This window comes from Danio rerio, chromosome 19 (genome assembly GCF_049306965.1).
Source record: "Danio rerio strain Tuebingen ecotype United States chromosome 19, GRCz12tu, whole genome shotgun sequence".
In the NCBI taxonomy this organism is placed as follows: domain Eukaryota; kingdom Metazoa; phylum Chordata; class Actinopteri; order Cypriniformes; family Danionidae; genus Danio; species Danio rerio.
This window is the reverse complement of record NC_133194.1, coordinates 2772501-2793463: the sequence shown is the minus strand read 5'-3', so window position 1 is coordinate 2793463 and position 20963 is coordinate 2772501. Positions and strand designations below refer to the sequence as shown.

The window sequence follows — 20963 nt, the reverse complement described above, 5'->3', positions numbered from 1 at the left end:
TGATTAAAGCTCACCTCTTTATTAAATCTGAAAGTCAAATTAAACACGGAGTGTGCACGTGGGCCGCATGTTGATGCGTTTTAATCTGGTTGAGCGCGTGCATGTGACACAGCAACCAACAGATTTTTTTATATGCATATTATTTGTTTTGTTCATATTTATAAATACAGCAGTGTCAAAACACAACATTTAGGATTTAAAATCTAATAAAGAGCTCGAAAATATTAGATAATGCTATGAAATGTAAAGGCTAAAGTATATAGGCTTATGTTTATAATTATATATATATATATATATATATATATATATATATATATATATATTCTAGTATATTATATATTTTCTTTTTAAAATATTATATCTTTCTAGACCAATATAATCAATGGAATAAAATATTTTTGTGTGCGCGCGCAGGAGGAATGCTTTATAAATGCTGCTCTAATCATACACTCAAATTGCTTAAAGGCATATAAAAAATGTCTTAAAGTCTTTTTTGCACCCCATTATATAAGTAAAAAATACTGCAATTTATTCTCTACAAATTTGCACTAAATTAAGTGTTTCTCATGACCAAGAGTGGCCTAAATGAGATCAGAAACAGCAGCACAGGACTGTGCGTGGATGAAGCGCGCATGAATCTCTATTGTGAATGAGATGAAAGAGGACAGAGCTCGTGGATGAAGTTCATCTGCTGTTGTTTGTAAAGCTCCTGCTCCTCCACGTGCAACACCCACTTCCGCCCTCCATCCACGCCCTCACCAACCCGGTGTAAAAAATCTCTTACGCATAAATAATACAGATTTTAATATTTAGATCATTTAAATGTATATATTATTGTTAAATGTTGCACTGTGCAAAAATAAACATTCACATGCATCTCATTAGAATAAAATATTAGTCACCCTTACATGGGTTACCCTAACAATTAAAAAAAAAAGGTCTAGTAAAGATTGACTCCCCCGCCCGTCCCTCCTCCCACTTGTAAACAATTACCAGTGCAACACGTCATCGAGATGACATCATCGCCGAACGCGCATTCCCTAAGATTTCAGCTGATCTGATTGGTCGCACTGGCTCTGGTGGATCTTCAAAGCCGGAGCCGAAAGCATTTGTGCTGCGGTGGGCGGTAAAAGTCTCCAAAACAGCCGAGGGACTTATAAATGTAAAGACCTTTCGCAGGTGATGGCAACTTCACTTCTTGGGGTGAGTACGGATGCATCTCTATGCGTTAAGCTGGCTGGGACATACTTCGTGTGTCTGTTGGAGATTTTTTAAACTGAAATGAGACGAATTTAAGATGATTTAATCTGATGTTTATATTAATATACGCTAGTGATATGAATGACGGTGCGTAATCCGTGCGTAATGCTGACCTGTTAGGCTAGATTAAGGTCACATGAGCCTGCAGAATGTTTACAATTCTTAGGGCGTTGATTGGAAATAATGTTCGTAGAACATTTCTTTGAATACCTCAAGTTTAAATTATCCCTAACTAAAAAAGGAGATTAAACAATCGATATCGGCTAATTTTATTATAGATTTGCTGGGTCATACATAAGGTTTACGTGTATTTAAACAGAGTTAAATGTTGTCCAAAAGGATCAGACTGTAAAACTGGTTCTAACTGGAACTTTCTGTTTTTATGAGCAGTGTTGCCGATGGCAGAACAGAGTCGGAAAAGTTTAATGCAAGGATAAAATCACAGCGGGTTGAGTTTAAACAACATAAACTTTTGCTTTGGTAAAAAAGCCAATTAAACGCAACAAAAAAAAAATCCATCAAGTTTCACTGCTGTATTTTCATGAACTAATGATTTCCTTGAAAAAAATATCTTTGAAAGAATACTAATCAAATTGTGCGCGTTTTCATAAATTGCTTATAATTTGCAATACGCCAAACTCCTTTTCTTTCTTGTTAACACTGGGTTTTTGTATGCGCACAGGAGGAACCAAGGGTTGGATCCACTCCATTGGCCATGTTAGCAGCAACCTGTAACAAAATAGGGAGTTCGAGTCCCCCCTCGGACAGCGGCTCGTTTGGGAAAGGCGGCTTTCACCCTTGGAAACGCGCAGCGCCCAGCAGCTGCTCTCTCTCCCCGTTCGGCGCGCAGAGGAACGACTCTTTCAGCGCCAACAGCTCGTTCTCCTTAACGGGCACCACCACCTCCACCAGCCCGTTTGGAAACGACTATCCGGTGTTTCAAACTTCAGTCGCCAACAGTTCTCAGGACCCGAGCGCGCAGTCCGTGTTCATCTCGAAAGTGGACTCTCTCCAGGGGATTTACCCGAGGATGAGCGTCGCGCACCCGTACGAGACGTGGTTCAAATCCGCGCATGCTGGCATCTCCTCCGGGGATGGGAGCGGATCCTCCTGGTGGGATGTTGGCACAGGTTGGATTGATGTTCAAAGCGCGAATGGTGCCGCGCTTCAGACCTCTTTGCATTCGCCCCTGAGCGGCTATAACTCAGACTATCCCTCCCTCACTCACTCCGCGTTCAGTGCCAGCCCGTCTCCACATCTCCTAAGCAGTGGGCAGCACCTGATGGACGGGTTCAAACCAGTTCTCTCCGCCACCTACACAGACAGCAGCACTGGTGCCAACAGCGCGGTTTTAGGAGGGTCTCCTGTGGTGCCGTTGGCCGGGTCTCCGCGTTCCTCCACCAGGCGCTACTCGGGCAGAGCGACCTGTGACTGTCCGAACTGTCAGGAGGCGGAGAGACTGGGGCCTGCGGGGGCCAGTCTACGCAGAAAGGGGCTCCACAGCTGCCACATCCCGGGCTGCGGGAAAGTATACGGAAAGACCTCTCACCTCAAAGCGCATTTGCGCTGGCACACCGGCGAGAGGCCGTTCGTGTGTAACTGGCTCTTCTGTGGGAAGCGCTTCACCAGATCCGACGAGCTCCAGCGACATTTACGCACACACACCGGGGAAAAGAGATTCTCCTGTCCAGTGTGTAACAAGCGCTTCATGCGCAGTGATCATCTCAGTAAACACGTAAAAACGCACAGCGCCGGGGAACCCGGGTCTAACGGGCTTAAAAAGAGCAGCGATACCGACAGCGAACAGAGTGTACCGGGCAGCCCAGCCTGCCAATCCCCGGAAATGATCCACAACACAGAACCCGTCCAGAACGGACTCTGAAAAGAACTAAATGCATGCGTGCATTCTTAAAGATAAAGGTTCAAATGAGAAGCAAAACATAAATATAACTGCATTCTCAAATTATTGGAAAACTTGCATAGTGCGTACAAATCTGAAGAACCGAAAAACACAGCATAAAGCGTTTAATCTCCAAAGAGCCGCACATTCTTAAAAATAAAGCTTCTAAAAAAAGAGTTGTTTCTTCTGAGCGATGCAATAAATCTTTTAAAAAGTTCCTAAATTAATAATACAACTCTAAAGGACACTTTTCCACTACAAAGCACTTTTTTGTGGAATGGAAACTGGTCTCAAACAAGTTCCCAATTGAGCCACAGGTGCCAATAAACCTTTCCTTTTGGAAAAGAGCAACTCTTATTCTTGTTAAGAAGTTCAGATTTTGTGTGCGTTCAAGAGGCTGCGATGTTCATTGACGAGCCTTTATGTTTAAGAATGTTCAGTGCGCATTTAAAGGCCAGTGGATTTATCAGAATAGACGCAAATGTTCAAAAATGTTTAATGATAATTGTCTGTAAATCAGCAGAAGGTCTCTCTCAGGTGTTCTTGGATATTTAAACCACTCCTTCATGAATAAAGTGATCAAATAACCTCGCAATGGAGGTAAAGATGAAACAAACTGCTGAACTTATTTGCGCTGCATTTCCAGATTCCCCATTCACTCCTGTCTCTTGAGGCACTTTATTACTTCAGATAGGAAATCAAGGATTTTATTTCTTAGCAGCTGCACGTTTGTTTTTATTAAACGGTTTTATTTTGTGCAACTTGATTTTGAAATGCAAAGTCTCTAATCGAGTGAATCTACGAAAACTCACGCATCATCTGGAGGTTAAAAGCGCGCTTTTGTACATTAGTCTTAATTTCATCGTGCAGTTGTTATCTAGTGAATCTCAACCCTTCTCAATGCAAAGTGAGATTGTACATAGGATTGTCTTGAAACTCTATTTATCATCGAGTTTGATTTGTGCTTTGAAGTCTATCAGAGTCGCACTTTGAATCTATATTTATAATTTCGGGATCGAATCAGCTCGATCATCTTTTGTTTATCGTTTGTTTTATTATTATTATTTAAATCAGCATGTGTGTTTGTATTTACTGACCGTTTACTTTGAGATAATAAAGTCACATTTGACTTGGACTGTTTTTATGTGTTCTGTGGGTTGGTGACAGTTTTGTTTGCGAAATATTTAAGTTTATTTCAGCCTATAAACTCCGAAGGGAACTGGCGGTATACAAAACAAAACAATTACAGTGTCAATTATTATTATTATTATATTATTATTATTGTTATTATTATTATTAGGCCTATTATTATTATTATTATTATTATTATATATTTTTTAATAGGCAAAATAATTAAATTAAATGTTATTAATGTTATTTTTTGTTTGGTTTTGATATATTCATTCGCGTGTGACTGAAATGCATTGTCTAAAATATAGTCACAAATTAAACTGAGAAATATTGTAAACGACTCTTTTTTGATTGGCAATAGAAAAAGTATAAACCTATATACAGCACATTAGCTAAACGACTTTAAAGCAGATTTATTTTGACTGAACTCAATCTGCCCCAACTAAAGTAATAGCTTACACAAAACTCTTAAGTAAAATCACGCAAATAAAAAATAAAACATGTTGTGCCTGGTTCAAAATCATTTGTTTGTGACCTGATGACATTCATTCATATTGTCGGCGTAGTCCTTTATTAATCCTGGGGTCGCCACAGCGGATTGAACCGCCAACTTATCCAGCAAGTTTTTACGCAGCGGATGCCCTGACCTGATGACATTTTAGGCTAATTATTTCATCACCGTTTAAGTATTTAGCTCCTCTTAGTGGCCAATGACCGAACAGCAGCTCAAAAGGCCCATCAATTATTTTGATCACAAGTGCTGACGTGAAATAATATTATCCACGTATCCACCATATTTTGTAAAACACTACATTGTAAAAATGCTGAATTCCACACAATTTATTTATGCTGCTCCAACACAAATCAATTTAGTTCATGCAACAAATTTAAGTGGATTGAACATAAAACAAAAAGTGCCAAAAAAACTCAATAATTATGTTGTTTTAGTTCATTTTAAATAAGTAATTTGAAGAAGCAGCAAACATGTTTTGTGTGTAGGCTAGTTAACACTGTAAAAAGTGATTAAAGTGAGTAAACCAATTGCGTTAAAAGCAAACAAGTTGGCTTGTTTGTAAACCGATTGTAACTTGGAAATGTTGAGCTGACTTAATTTTTATGATTATGCTAATTGTACTCACTTTTTAAAAATAAAACTCATCACTTTTTTCCCAATACACCTTTATTTTACAGTATATACAACTTTATACAGTATATATATTCTAACCCCCCCCACCCATCTCAGCTTTTTATTTATTTAGCTAATTGACATATAGTAAAATAAATCTGCTCTTCCACACTCCAGTGTGTCTTCTAAATTAATTGTTGATTTTTCTAATGAAGCACCAAATATGTAATATTGTGATAATTACAGTACTTATTTGAAAACAGACGTGCTAAATAGTCTCACACTGTAAAAAGGGATTCGTTGACTTTAAAAAATTGAGTACAATTTGCATAACTAAAATTAAGTCAGCTTAACAAATCCAAGTCACAATGGGTTTACTTACATTATTTTTGTGCAGTCAATGTGTTGCTTTTAAGGCAATTGGTTTACTTGCTTTAAATAACTAATCCGTTTCTACAGTGTAAAAGATCAAGAAGACATAGAGGAAAACTATAATAATAATGTAATAGGCTATACTGAAATATACAAATATTTTAATGAAATAACTCAGCCGTTTGCATTTAAAGCAGCTGAATGGACACACATGTACATTTAAAATTGCAAAGGCTAAGTGAGAAAAGCAGTATTTATCTGTTATATGATAAATGAGTCTGCTTAATTGTGTGACTTTAATACCCGTGTATAAGCAAACTTCAGAAAGTCTTACTCATTTCATTTAAAAATGGTGCCCACTTTTCCAGAAACTTGACCGAATGACGAATGATTTACCTTTATCAAGCCCTTAGCCAGCCTGGTGAAAGTGGTGGTTCTTTCATCTCATTCTATTAAATTATGAAATTAAATACTGAATTTTTGTGATATTTTAAGCACTACTTTTAGCTGGATTAGATTGGATGGTCATCATAACCTGTTTTGATGTAGGTACCAAAAATATTTCCTAAATATTTAGAACAAAGGAACATGAATATATATATATATATATATATATATATATATATATATATATATATATATATATATATATATATATATATATATATATATATTTATATATATATATATATATATATATATATATATATATATATATATATATATATATATATATATATATATTTTTTTTTTTTAAACTTATTACATCATTAAAACAAAGCTAAACTAGCCTATTGTTATGTATTAGGCAAATAATAAACTGGCCAGCACATTCAACTTTCCTGAGAATTTGGCCAGGATTCCGCTTGGTCCTAAAGCCTTTTCGATGGGTTATTTTCTTTTAGTTTTTAGTTAGTTTTAGTTTTTTTTGGTTAGTTTTAGTTTGACTTTATTAATCCCCGGAGGGAAATTCACATGTCACAGCAGAGCTCTCCATACTAAAAATAGATGAATAAGTTAGATACATATAAAAACAATAATAAAATTACATTTCATACTGCACACCTTGGTTCAAAAACACAGAGTAAACACTTGTACATATCTAATATCTAATTCAAGTTCAGCACAATTCATCTGGTATGACTGGTAGGACTGTATCAAAAAGGGGATGGCTATCGTGGTTCATTATACTAACAAATTTGTCCAGCATTCGATCCTGTGCAATCTCTTCTATGGTAGGTAGTGCACACCCCACAACAGAACCTGCTCTTTTTAGGAGCTTATTTAATTTGTTTTTCTCCTTCTCCAACAGTCCCCCTCCCCAGCAGGTTACAGCATACAGAATCACAGAAGACACCACAGAGTCATAAACAGTTTTTAACAGTGTCTCTGACACACACCAAGGGACCTCAGTCGTCTTAATAAATGAATGCGGCTCTGACCCTTCTTATACACCTGGATTGTGTTTTCAGACCAATCGAGCTTGTTGTTCAAATATACACCCAGGTACCTATATGACGAAACGATCTCAATTTCTGACTCGTGTATAATTACGGGCACCGCTTGTGATGGATGTCTACTAAAATCAACAATAATTTCTTTGGTCTTACTAGTGTTTAATTTAAGACAATTCATATCACACCAGTCAGCAAAACTTTTTAAAAGCAACCTATACTCACTCTCATCATGATTCCTTATATAACCTACGATTGCAGAGTCAAAAACTTCTGTAACTGACAATTTTCACAATTTATGATGGTATAGCAGTCAAAATAGAAGAAATCAGCTTACGAATGGGACAAATTTCGGACCTTTGTCAGTGAGGTGTGGGTCTCAGTGGCGCCCCCAGAACATTTTCTAAGGGGTGGCCAGAAAAGGCCACACTAAATCTTGGGGTGGCACACAAAAAAATAATGAATTCAGTGTAATGTTATATTTTTGCTTCTGGTAAATGAAATAATGTGGTTTTAATTCATTTAATTAATTACTCTTGAAATATGGCAATTTATTCCTTGAAATAATGAATGTGCAAACCAAATAAAATCGATATTTAGTTTAAAAACACTTTTCATATATATAAATAACTTTTCAGTTTTTTCACAGTATATACAGAATATGCCATGTCTAAAATTAATGAAGATTAATGAACTATTAAAACTTGTAAAATTGTACAAAAGGCATTGTAATATACACACACACTCACTCAGACCCTAATAATATCATTTATACTCCTTTTTGATCCACAATATTGTTAATACTGCTTCTTCTATTGATATACCTTAAGGTAAATATTAAATTGCCATTGCTGTCTGTTGTGCATGTTATCAACAACAATCGGGTTTGGGGGGGCAATGCTATGTCAGTGGCACAAATCAAACCACAATAATTTAGTACCTGCTGAAAAATCCAGCTTAAACCAGCCTCAGCTGGTTTCCAGCCATTTCCAGCCTGGTCTTAGCTGGTCAGGCTCAAAATGACCAGCTAAAACCAACTAAAACCAGCTTGACCAGCCTGGTTTAAGCTGGACACAGCTGGTTTTGGCTGGACTCCCAGCCTAGTTAGGCTGGTTTTAGCTGGTCATCTCCCAGCCTGACCAGCTAAGACCAGGCTGGAAATAGCTGGAAACCAGCCTGGAAATGGCCAAAACCCCTCTATAACCAGTCTGGTCAACCAGCTAAACCAGCTTATGTTTTTTTCAGCAGGGGTGGCTGCATTTTATTTATTCATTTATTTTAATATTTTATATGTACTTAAGTACATTTAAATTAATAATATCAACAGCAAAGTCATTGGGCCGGCCACATGGGTGGCCAGGGTTTACACAGGTAAACAGGTTTACACTTGAGGGCGCCCCTGGTGGGCCTGGGTCTTTTGAACCACTGTTTATAGACTACTTATACTGTTATATTAACATAACGTTAAATTATGACACAATTGACCGAAATACCGTGTTATGTTTTTATTGATTCATTTTCAACTGGCTACAACAATATCGGCTGGTGTGAGGGGAATTGTGTTTAATTAACCCAAAGTACATTCACAAACACAACCAGGCAAACATGACATGTGCAGTCACAATTTACACATGCTAACGTTGTATTGCTCTTACCAGAATCTGTTCACACTACAAAAAGGACTAGACAGCATTTATTTCTAACAAAACAGAGAAAACAACTACAAATAAATACGTTGAATGTTCTCCCGATGTAAACAACATGTTAAATCTGCATTTCATTAGCGCCACAGGAATGCTAATTTGACCGCGAGGGTTCGTACCATAATATTGGACCAAAAGCGGCCCTCAGTAGTTCACGACGACAGATATAAATACCGACCAGCAGGTAAATAATCAACACAAATCTGTACTTACTAGTGTAGGAAACAACTTCCTTCAATCTCCAGTTCTACCAGGGAATCATGTAGATATGCAGCTTCAATTGAGCTGGCAAAGTGCGGACAATAATTTAGATCTCTGCTTTACATATTAACACCTTCAATGAACCTGAATGCAATCTCAACACTCCATTAAATATTAAAAAAAGCTTCAAGAAATAAAACGAGCTACTTTGATCATTAGGAATGGTTGAGCGCGTGCTGAACACTAGGGGGCGGACTAATCCAAGTCAGCAGGATAGGGGTTTCCAAACTACTGTGTTCAGAATTGAATACTGGCTAACTGCTTGATGCATACTGACAATGGCACTTTAAGCATGCACTATGCAAATAACATTTAAATCCACACTGGTGTCACATGAGCTCACAAAACAATAGATAACGCATGCTATTTTTATGATATCACTCAACGCTTGCATGCTTTTCCATAATAGTAAAAGATGCAATAAACTGGTATGCAGTGATAAGCATTCAAAATAGCACTGCACCGCTTGGTCATCATTACAAAAAATAAATGTAGCATTTTTAATGCCCTAAAATGTAAAAAAAAAAAATTAAATGTAAGCTCGTAAAGTGAAAAGTAAATAAAAAAATACACAAAAAAGTGGAAAAAGTTGATCACCATACTAAATGCACACAAACAAAACTTAAAAATCATCTAAAAATAAAATATAAAGTATTTTAGCACCTTCGGTTATTGTTTTGTAGTAATGCCAAGGCCCACACGGAATCTGTGCGCGCAGAAATCCGCAGCTTTTTATCTCATTATTGAGTCTATGTATTACTTGTGTAAATGAATGTTTATTCAGTTTTTATATTAATTTCACAAATCTTATTGTGATATAATCATAATATTTAAATGTTCATTTGATTTATTTACAATACAGTTTGTAAAGTAATATTTTGGTCTTTTAGTAAATGTATATTAAATGAGAGACTTGCTTTGTTTACCAAATAGTTGGATCTAATTGGATTTGCATTGTACACATTAAATAAAAAATAATAATAATTATTATTATTTTATATATTAAGTTTGTAGTTATGATACTCCTAAAATCATTTAAATCCGCAGAAGTAGTAAAAAATGTCCGCAGATTCTGTCTGGCCCTAGTAATGCCTCAAGAAAGTGGCGTTAAACACGGATGCATCATGCTGGAAATGTTGAGTCCATCACAATGTGGAATGAGAAATGCTTTCTTTTGTATGTTGGGCATGCTTGCAAATGCACAGCAGAAATACACTGTAAAAATATTATTAGAAAAAAACAACCGTTATTTCTACACTACAAAAAATGTCCCGTTTTAGACTTGTTTTCCATTCTAAATATCTTAAAATCAACATACATTTAATTGAGAAGCAAAATGCAATGATATAAAACATTCGTTTCTTAAACAAATATATTAAAACAAGACAAATATCTTTTAATAGGGTCAGTAAAAATATTGTTTTCCTTTTTAACTATTGTACACTTGTATGTTTAAAGCATAAACGAATAAACAAAAGGTTAACATCCTAATTCATTTTGCTTCTCAGATGAACATATCTAAATTTGAGAATGTTTGAATGTATATTCTGGAAATCAATAAATAGGTGTACACTTAATTTTAAGATGTCCTTATTAGTTACACTCTTAAAATTAACTTAACTGTTGGGTAAATTGATCAACTACACTGTAAAAAGTGCTTTGTTGACTTAACTTTGAAAAAAGAGAGTAAAACCATTGCCTTAAATTATTAAGTAATTGATAATTAAAATAAAAAAAATTATTAAAATAAAAAATATTAAAATAAGTTATATTAACTTAACAGTTGCAACAGAATTACTTACATTTTTAAGTACAGCTAACTTGTCACTTTTAAGGCAATGGATCTACTCACTTGTACATGTATACTGTAAAAAGCAGAGATCTACACAATTCATTTATGCCAACACGTTTCATTAAGTTAACAAATTTTAGTAGTTTGAACATAAAACAATTAAGTTACCTCCCCAAAAGTCTAAAGAATTTTGTTGTTTCAGCTCATGTTAAATAAGTAATTTGAACAAGCAGAAGAATATACACATTGTTTAAGTGTGCTTACTATGTTTATGGTTAGGGTTAGATTTACCTGCATGTAATTAGCATAATTACTACAGTAATGTGCATATAACAAGGACACCTTAACATAAAGTGTTACCACAAATTGCACTAAGTACACTAAGTAGTTTGAATGTAGTGTATACTATATGATTCATTGGATTTACTACATTTTGAAAGCTAACTGGTTGCAAACAGGTTGCATGGTGGCTCACTGTTCGTCTCAAATCCCGGCTGGGCCAGTCAGCATTTCTGGGTTCTCTCCATGTTGGCGTGGGTTTCCTCTGGGTGCTCTGATTACCCCCACACACAGTCCAGACGCATGCGCTATAGGTGAATTGAATAAACTAAATTGGCTGTAGTGTTTGAGTGTGTGTGTGTGTGTGAGTTAGTGTGTATGGGTGTTTCCCAGTGTTGGGTGTGACTGGAATGGCATCCGTTAGGTCTAACACACCTGATTCAGATCATCAGCGCATTAGCAGAGACTGAAAGACCTGTAATGGGTGTGACAGACAAAGGAGACGTCCAAAACATGCAGTGTTGGTGGTCCTTCAGGATTGTGGTTGAGAAACACTGGTCTAATATATGCTGGAATAGTTGGTGGTTCATTCCACTGTGGCGTCCTCTAAAATATAGAGACTAACGAATAGTAATGAATGAATTTGTTTGTTCAAATTCAGCCCATATAAATAGTTTGCAACCAGCTAACCGCAAAAATAATGAGTGAATCTAATGAATCGTTCTTTTCAGTGTACAAGCAGTGTGCTAGTATGCTATTCTGAACACAGCCAGAGTCTGTAGTGTACTGATATCTAAAAAAAAAAAAAAAATAGAAAAAAAAATAGATGCTAACGAACAAACTATAAGCGTAAAAAACAGAGAGACGACTGGAGAAGCGCAGAAAATTGGCCCAGAAACCACACGAGTTTAACAGGAATCTTCATCTCCCTCTCTCTGCCGCTCTTAATGCCACTGAAGATAATAAATTAGACTTGAAAAGAAGCCTCAGTAAAGCCACTGAAGGTACCGCTGTGGTGAAGTAAGTGCTTTAGGATTGTGTTTTCTTTCAGGTAGTGTTTGTTGCACTACCAGGCGTCCCCGATGGGCATCTTGTGTGTAAGTGTGGGTGTGTGTGTGTGCATCTCCACCGGGTGATTGGGCAGACGGTCCCTCCTGTATGTTATGGTCTTCTCACTGCTCGTTGGGACGTAAGACGAGTCCTGCATTATGAAATTCAACAACAGACAGAGATCAGCGATAGCTCATGCATCTCATGGGATTTTTTAAAATGTAAACATTTATTTTATTAGGAAAACCTGCTGATATTAGTAATCTCTTTTCCTCTTTTCTAATCTGTTGCATCAATAGTGACAGTAAAGACATTCATTATGCGTAGAATAGACACATATTTATCGCGTGATAAGAGTCTCGCGTTAACGCTGCACAATAACGCCAAAAATGGCCCAACACTAGTTTAAATAAAACATCATCATTAATAACAATTAATTTAATTGACAAATTAAATTTGTACCACTGTATTTGAGGTTACGAAACATATTAAAGATGCTGTTATTAAATTGACGCTGCAGTTATGATGATCTCACGGCACTCATGTTTATGACGGATTTATGACAAGTTATATTGTCTTGATAATTTCGAGTTGAAAAGCATGCTATGATGTATTTATGTAACAAACACATCACAAACAATGCCATCATTGCATTGAAAATGACATAGGGCAGTACAGGGGTACACACACCTTGTGTGTGTGCTCGAACTGCGGCTCAGTCTTGGAGATGCAGGAGCGGCCTGTAACTCTCAGCAGCTGCCGGACGCCGGCCAACATCCCGATGCCCAGTGTGACGGTCAGCAGGAAGACGCTGAGAAAGGTCTTAAAGTACCGCCGGCTCCAAACACACACTGTTTAACACAGAAAACAAACCATGAAGCAGAGAAAAGCCTTCAGTTTTGACACAGTCACACACTTATCCACAGGAAAAAAAACATTTCTGGAAGGCTTTAATGCTGATGATACACCAGGCACCTTTTATTATTGCCTTTAAGCTCACACTGCAGAATTAGAACATGCATAATGCTTGATAGTGGTATATGTGATTTAAAATGTCATGTTTAGTGTGATGTGTATTGGCTATAAGTGAAAGTGGTCTCTCTAAATGAGCTGGTTACTGTCTGAGGAAAACAACGGACATATTAAAGTGATCTCAGCAGTGTTTCCTTGCTCCTGTGGGATGTTTAGCTCTCTTGACTGAGCACATTCTCTCATAAAATCACTCACTCAAATGACGTTTCGGACACCCCCCACTACTGCCTGGAGAACAGCATGAGCCATTGTGTGTGTGTGTGCCTTGTATTCCTTACATTGTGTAAACGAATGTCCCCACAAGTATACATTTTGACCTTGTGGGAACATTTATTTTTTAGTCTCCGTGAAGGGAACAGCTCATAAATCACATCGAATGAAGTATTTTGAACATATAAAAATGCAGAATGTTTCTAATGAGGGTTGGATTTAGGGGGAGGGGGAGTAAATATACAGTCTGTACAGTATAAACATCATTACGTCTAAGTGAAGTCCCCAGAAGGATAGCTGTACAAGTGTATGTGTGTGTGTTCAACTATCCAGTTCAGCTTTGGACCCTCTAAATGAGCACCAAGGGAGTAAAACCAGGACATTTTATTTGTTCCTCACTTTCTGGCACCCCTTTAAATGGCTGTTTGAGGGTCAAGACTTGGTTTTAAGGGTTAATGTTGTGGTTATGGTTAGGTTCAGGGTAAGGGTTAAGCCCAGTAAATACTTTTGCTTCAAAATGAATGCATGTAAGCACAGCCGACACCATCATGGCTTGAGAGCATTGCTTTTTCTGCGTTCTCTCTGCAACAGGACTTCTATAACTGTAGTTGGAGTCCTTTCGTTAAAGCATCGTAAAAGGATGTATTATATTTTGGGGGCTCGTCCGGGATATTCCACTGTGTCGAGTTATTTGGCAATGTTTTGAGTTTAACTGCAATGTCGGCTAAACAAATGCACACGTTTTCTGTAAGAGTTGGGTTTCGAGATAGGGCTGGGGTATAGGGGGACAGAAAATATAGTTTGTACAGTGTAAAAACAACAGAAAGTTATCGAATGTCCCCATAATTCTCAAAAATAAATGTGTGTGAGTATGAGTGAGTGTGTGTATGTTTGAGACAGTGTGTGTATTTGTGCTCTCAGCAATAGGATTCCCAAAACTGTAGTTGGGGTCCTTTCGTTAAAACATAGTAAAGAGTATTATTATGTATGTAGTTTTTTTGGGGGCTCGTCCGGGATATTCCACTGTGTCGAGTTACTTTGCTTTTAGCTGCAATGTCGGCAAAAAAATTCACATAGTTTATGTGAGAATTGGGTTTAGAGATTGGTTTGGGGTATATGCAGATAGAAAATACAGTTTGTAGAGTATAAAAACTATAGAAACTTATGGAATGTCCCCATAATTCACAAAAAAAAAACGACTGTGTGTATGTGCGACTGTGTGACTGTGTGTGTTTGAGAGCACTGATTCTTCTGTGTTCTCTCTGCAATAGGATTTCCAAGATTGGAGTTAAAGTCCTTTCATTAAAACATCGTAAAAGGTATTAAGTATGGGGGCTCATCCAGGATATTCCACTGTGTTCAGTTACTTTGGAAATGTTTAGAGTTTAGCTGCAAGAAATGCACCCATTTCCTGTGAAGAGTTGGCTTTAATGATAGCTTAGGTTTCGTAGAGTTATATTTAAGCCTTTTTTATACCAAACAGGATAAAATTTAAGACTACTAGTAAAGTATAATAATTTGAGAGTACCGAATTTGAAATCTCCACAAACATGTATTTAATTGGGTTTCATTCTGGGTGACAAAGAGACAGAAAAAATTTAAGTAGTTTTCAAAACAGAAACAAAATTTTTTTATAGGGTCGGTTTTTGATTGCATTTTAAGACATTTGAAACACAGATTTAAGACATTTTAAGACTTAGTAAGGCCTTATTTTTATACTATAGAATTTAAGACATTTGTATAGATTTTTTAGGGATCCACGGACACCCTGAGATGAGGTTGGGAAAGAAAATAGAGTTTGTACAGTATAAACACAATAGAAAGTTATGGAATGTTCCCACAATTCACAAAAAAACTATTGTAGCGTGACTCACTTGGTCTCCATGGAAACCAGTGAAAGGTCAGTGTGCTATACTTGATGTCTTTGTGTTTGGACTGTACTGGATCAGAGCCAAACCTCCTGAGTTCAGGAACAGTGGATCTGTATTTTTATATGTGTGTGTGTTGATGCAGTGTGAAGCTCTGAGCTCCAGCTGGTTTGCCGATCAGCTTCAGGCCTGAGGGAGCTTCTTCTCCAGCTGTTTTTATGTCATAATAACGCCACACAACAGAAACATCTGGCTGATGCTGTTTAGGTTACGAGAGAATTTTGGAGTTCTTTTGTCCTTAACAAACCCTTTTCCCTGAACCTCTTTACTAGCTTGACAATTTAGTCATCACTTTTAATATTTGTTAAGTAAATCTTGTTTTATTTAATGAATGAAATGAAATGCATCTGTTCTTCCTCTGAGAAGATTAGATTGAGACTCTGGCTCAGATTCTCAAATTCTGCAAACTAAAAGAAGATCTGGATAGGAATTCAAGTATTTGTGAGCTCCTCTGGACCGACTCATGCTCATGAATGGGGTTTTTATTTCTACAGAGGAATTTAGGGAGGAACATCTGAGGAAATGTATTTGCTTCAAAGCAATGCAACTCTCTTTAAGCCTCCTTGAGGGATGAAAGAAAAACCTACCAACAATAAAATGTGCTTTTGGGAGGAAATGAGCAAAAAGGTGAATCTCGCAAAACTACAAAAGATCAAATTTCACAGAAGAAAAAAAAGTCAAAATTAAATAAATAAATAATAAAAAATAAAAATATAAATAAATAAATAAATAAATAAATAAATAAATAAAAAGTTGAGGTCCTTTCATAAAACCTTGTAAAAAGCATGTATTATTTGTGGGGGCTCGTCCGGGATAACCCACTGTGTCGAGTTACTTTGTCAATGTTTTAAGTTTAGCTGTTTAACATAAATATCTAAAACATTTCTTACATAAAATAAACATAAAGCTAGTATAATTAAATGCTAAAAATAGCAGTAAATAAAAAACTATCAATAAATAAATTACTTTCAATGCACTACAATTGCATTATAAAACAGCACTACAGTAATTTAAGTAAATAACAGCAAAAAGTACTTTCTCATTACTGTAATTTGGAAAATAATAACTAATTTTTAAGATGAAATGAAAAATTATTTACACATTATGGTACAGAAGCTTTGGTCTAATTGAATTGAATTGAATTTATGGAGTAAAATATTTTACCATTTTATTTAGATGCGGTTAAATGCAATATTTATTTATTTGCAAACAAACAAATATATAATATGTGTATTTATATTATATTATTTGCTTTCTTGTGTGTTTTTTGTTTATTTATATTTTATAGGTTTTAATTTATGTTTATTTATTTTTATTATATTTACAACTTACAATAAACAAACAATTCTTAATTGAATTGCTTAATTTATGATAAATTAATTATAATTTCACATGAGAGCTGCATTACTGTAATACAAAAAAGGTCACTTATCACTATAATGTGGAAAATTACAGCATTTAAAAATTTAAAATATTCACTGTAAAACATCAACAATAAAATCAATCAATAAAATATTTTTTATTATTAACAATAGACTAGAACTTACCAAAATTTTTATGCATTATGATACAACAGATTTCTGCATTTAATTTCTGCAGGATTTTTTCTTTTATTTTCATAATAATAATAATAATAATATTATTAATAATAATAATGATAATAACAAAAATAAAAAATAAAATAAATAATAATAATAATAATAACAACAATAATAATAATAATAATAATAATAATAATAATAATAATATCAACAATAATAATAATAATAATATTAGCAATGATAATAGCAATAATAATAATAATAATAATAATAATAATAATAATAATAATATCAACAATAATAATAATAATAATATTAGCAATGATAATAGCAATAATAATAATAATAATAATAATAATAATAATAATAATAATAATAACAACAACAACAATAATAATAATAATAATAATAATAATAATAATAATATCAACAATAATAATAATAATAATATTAGCAATGATAATAGCAATAATAATAATAATAATAATAATAATAATAATAATAATAATAATAATAATAATAATTCCTTGCTTTTATATAGTGCTTTTCTGGACACTCTGAGCAATTTACACATTTTTAGGGGGAATCTCCTTAATCCACCACCAGTGTGCAGCATCCACCTGGACAACATGATGGCAGCCATATTGCGCCAGTCCATACACCAGCTGATTGGTGGAGAGGAGTGATGAAACCAATTCAGATATAGGGATGATTAGGAGGCCAATGGGTAAATTTGGCCAGGATGCCGGGGTTGACCTCTACTCTTTTCTTTTTCTTGGGATTTTTAACAACCACTGAGAGTCAGGACCTTGGTTTAACATCTCATCTGAAAGATGGTGCTCACTGAGCATTATAGAGTCCCAATCAATATACTGGGGCATTAGGGTGAGGTCTTCCATCCAGGTACTGACCAGGCACAGCCCTGCTTAGCTTCAGTGGGTGACCATGTGAGAGTTGCAGAGAGCTAGCGGCATTTTACATCAAACAAACAAACAAACAAACAAACAAACAAACAAACAAACAAACAAACAAACAAACAAACAAACAAACAAACAAACAAACCAATCTAATCATTTTCAGTAATGAGAATTGCACAAAATAAGTTTTAATAATAGGGTAATGAAAGTTTGTGGAAGACGTGTGCTGAAAAAAAATCACAAATGGTCCTAAAGACTTCCGTTTTCTCTAACTATATTATAATTTCTCATGTTTCTGTACTGTAAAAACAGAGGTTGAAAAGGGAAAAGGCGGAGGAGAAAGAAAAAGAAGAAGAAGAATTCATTTCCTTACCAGGATGTCGACTAATGTGCAGCTGAGCTCCATCTGATGCCAATTCCATGAGAAAGCGATACTGACACTTATCAGTGCTGGGATACAGGCAGTATTTCCCCCGGACCAGCTCTGAACAACACCACGGTTCATTCACAAACACAACAGACCATTTATTACAGCCACATCTCAAAAGGCCAGCCGAAAACTGTGCATTTCTCATTGTGCATTGTGTTGCGTTGTTGTACCTGTGATGTCATCAACATAGTCCACCAATGGAGAGCAGCTTTGATTACAGAGCTGAAAACCATCAGATCCGAGTCCATTCGACAGATGACAGTTCACACAGTTCCTAAAATACAAAGAAAACAACTATTAAGAGCAGATTCTGCACATATCATGCAAAAATCAATGCTTGGACAGAAATGTGTGTATGTATAGTGTGTCCACGGCCATATTGGAGTGATATAAACATAACAAGTCTCTTTTTATTAAATGGGATCTAAATCATAGCTATTTTAAGGTGCTCCGCAATGTGAGGTAGGAGTGTGGTTTTCTCCGCCCACCGATATTGATTGACAGGTGCATATTAACATGTTTCCATAGTGACGAATATCATCATATCAACACGACAGGATTTGCAAAGAAACTGGGATTAAAAGAACTCTCTGTGAACTCTCTGCTGTTTTCCCCGCCCACTGAAGTAGAGTGACAGGCGTGTTACCATGTCAACAAGCAGGATTTGCAAAGTGAAATTAAAATAACTCTCTGTGGTTTTCCCCGCCCACCGATATTAATTGACAGGTGTGTATTAACATGTTTCCATAGTGACGAATATCATCATGTCAACACGACAGGATTTGCAAAGAAACTGGGATTAAAAGAACTCTCTGTTGTTTTCCCCGCCCACCGATGTTGATTGACAGGCGTGTGTTACCATGTCAACAAGATAGGATTTGCAAAGTGAAATTAAAATAACTCTCAGTGGTTTTCCCTGCCCACCGATAATGATTGACAGGTGCATATTAACATGTTTCCATAGTGACGAATATCATCATGTTAACACGACAGGATTTGCAAAGAAACCGGGATTAAAAGATCTCTCTGTGAACTTTCTGCTGTTTCCCCCGCCCACCGATGTTGATTGACAGGTGCGTATTAACATGTCAACAAGATAGGATTTGCAAAGTGAGATTAAAATAACTCTCTGTGGTTTTCCCTGCCCACCAATATTGATTGACAGGTGTGTATTAACATGTTTCCATAGTGACGAATATCATCATGTCAACACGACAGGATTTGCAAAGAAACTGGGATTAAAAGAACTCTCTGTGAACTCTCTGCTGTTTTCCCCGCCCACTGATGTTGAGTTACAGGCGTGTGTTACCATGTCAACAAGCAGGATTTGCAAAGTGAGATTAAAATAACTCTCGGTGGTTTTCCCTGCCCACCGATATTGATTCACAGGTGCGTATTAATATGTCTCCATAGTGACGAACATCATGTCAACACGACAGGATTTGCAAAGAAACTGGGATTAAAAGATCTCTCTGTGAACTTTGCTGTTTTCCCGGCCAACCGATGTTGATTGACAGGTGCGTATTAACATGTCAACAAGATAGGATTTGCAAAGTGAGATAAAAATAACTCTCTGTGGTTTTCCCCGACCATTTTATTTTATGAATTCTCGTTTTACATGCGCATGAATGAAAGTGAATGGAGCGCAAAGTCTATTGTGACCGGCCTTTTAAAGGGTCACGTGAAGGGCTTTAAAATGTGCATTTTTGATTCTATGATTAACATAATCTCAACTGAAAAATAAAGAGAGGGCGGGACATAGAGTAGCTCCTCCCCTTTTAAAAGCAGCCAATAGCGTTTTGTTTTTATTACAGTTCTGCCAGTGAGAGTTGTTGAGCTCAAGCGCATTAAATGAAAAGCAAATGAGAAGAAGGGGGCGGGGCATGTCAGATACTAGAAAGCTTTTGATTGGTCAGGAGATTTGTGAGAAACTGAAGTATGAGGTGACGTGAAACTGTTGATCCATTTAGGCAAAAGTGACAAACTGCAAGCTTTGGATGTTAATATCAGTTTTATATTTTCCAAATGCAAATTTTGTTGCTACTTTGGAGCACACTAGCTAATAGATATCTTTAAAACTAACATCTAAAAATGTATGTTTTAATTTAAAAAGACCTTTAAGAAGAAATATAATCCTTTATATCGTCAGTGAGTGATTGACAGGTGTTTTAACCAATTAAATTTTTTCAAGAGAAAGAGGCGGGGTTTACCAGTGTGATTGACAGGAGCTGTGGCACATGGGACATTTCTCACAGAAGGCTCCGGATCGCCGCGGATCGTCACACACACACTTTCCACACACACACCTTCCCCGATCGCCGCAGATGAAACCGTCATCAGACACACAGCTGTCTGTGGACTCACGACAGGCGCAGGCTTCACCCGTCCAGCCAGAGAAACACACACATTCACCTCTGACACACCGGCCATGACCTGAAACCAAAAAAGTAAATAAAATAAAAATAAACTAAATTCAATAAAAAAAGACAATGGTATAAACTGGCAGATATGATTTATTATGTTATTAAAAATACCCATAAACAATACATTTTCATAATAAATACAATGGTTTATTCC

At 36.0% G+C, this 20963-nt stretch overlaps 2 protein-coding genes across 6 annotated transcripts in view; one reads left to right on the top strand and one right to left on the bottom strand.

Moving 5' to 3' along the window:
* The first annotated feature begins 1182 nt into the window (after positions 1-1182).
* sp8a (sp8 transcription factor a) lies at positions 1183-4295 on the top strand. Its single transcript, NM_213241.2, has 2 exons — positions 1183-1203; positions 1943-4295. The coding sequence occupies exons 1-2, from the start codon at positions 1183-1185 to the stop codon at positions 3140-3142; spliced, it is 1221 nt and encodes a 406-aa protein (NP_998406.2). The 3' UTR covers positions 3143-4295.
* A 7565-nt stretch (positions 4296-11860) lies between these two features.
* itgb8 (integrin, beta 8) overlaps positions 11861-20963 on the bottom strand; it is a 41588-nt gene continuing 32485 nt past the window's right edge. For 4 of the 5 annotated variants that reach the window (XM_073931360.1, XM_073931362.1, XM_073931361.1 and 1 more), the window contains exons 11-15: positions 20597-20819; positions 18557-18660; positions 18330-18440; positions 13019-13179; positions 11861-12479 (exon numbers count right to left, since the gene is read on the bottom strand). In XM_073931360.1, the coding sequence (XP_073787461.1) occupies positions 12345-12479; positions 13019-13179; positions 18330-18440; positions 18557-18660; positions 20597-20819 (734 nt within the window). In that variant the 3' untranslated portion in view covers positions 11861-12344. Of the gene's footprint in view, positions 12480-13018; positions 13180-18329; positions 18441-18556; positions 18661-20596; positions 20820-20963 lie in introns of those variants that run through there. The other variant, XR_012394826.1, reaches the window with a different exon arrangement.

Bases quoted from the DNA above. Each gene is read 5' to 3' on its own strand.
- sp8a (NM_213241.2), top strand. From the start codon at position 1,183: ATGGCAACTTCACTTCTTGGG. The intron at 1,204-1,942 runs GTGAGTACGGAT...GTATGCGCACAG, and splicing joins TGGCAACTTCACTTCTTGGG to GAGGAACCAAGGGTTGGATC.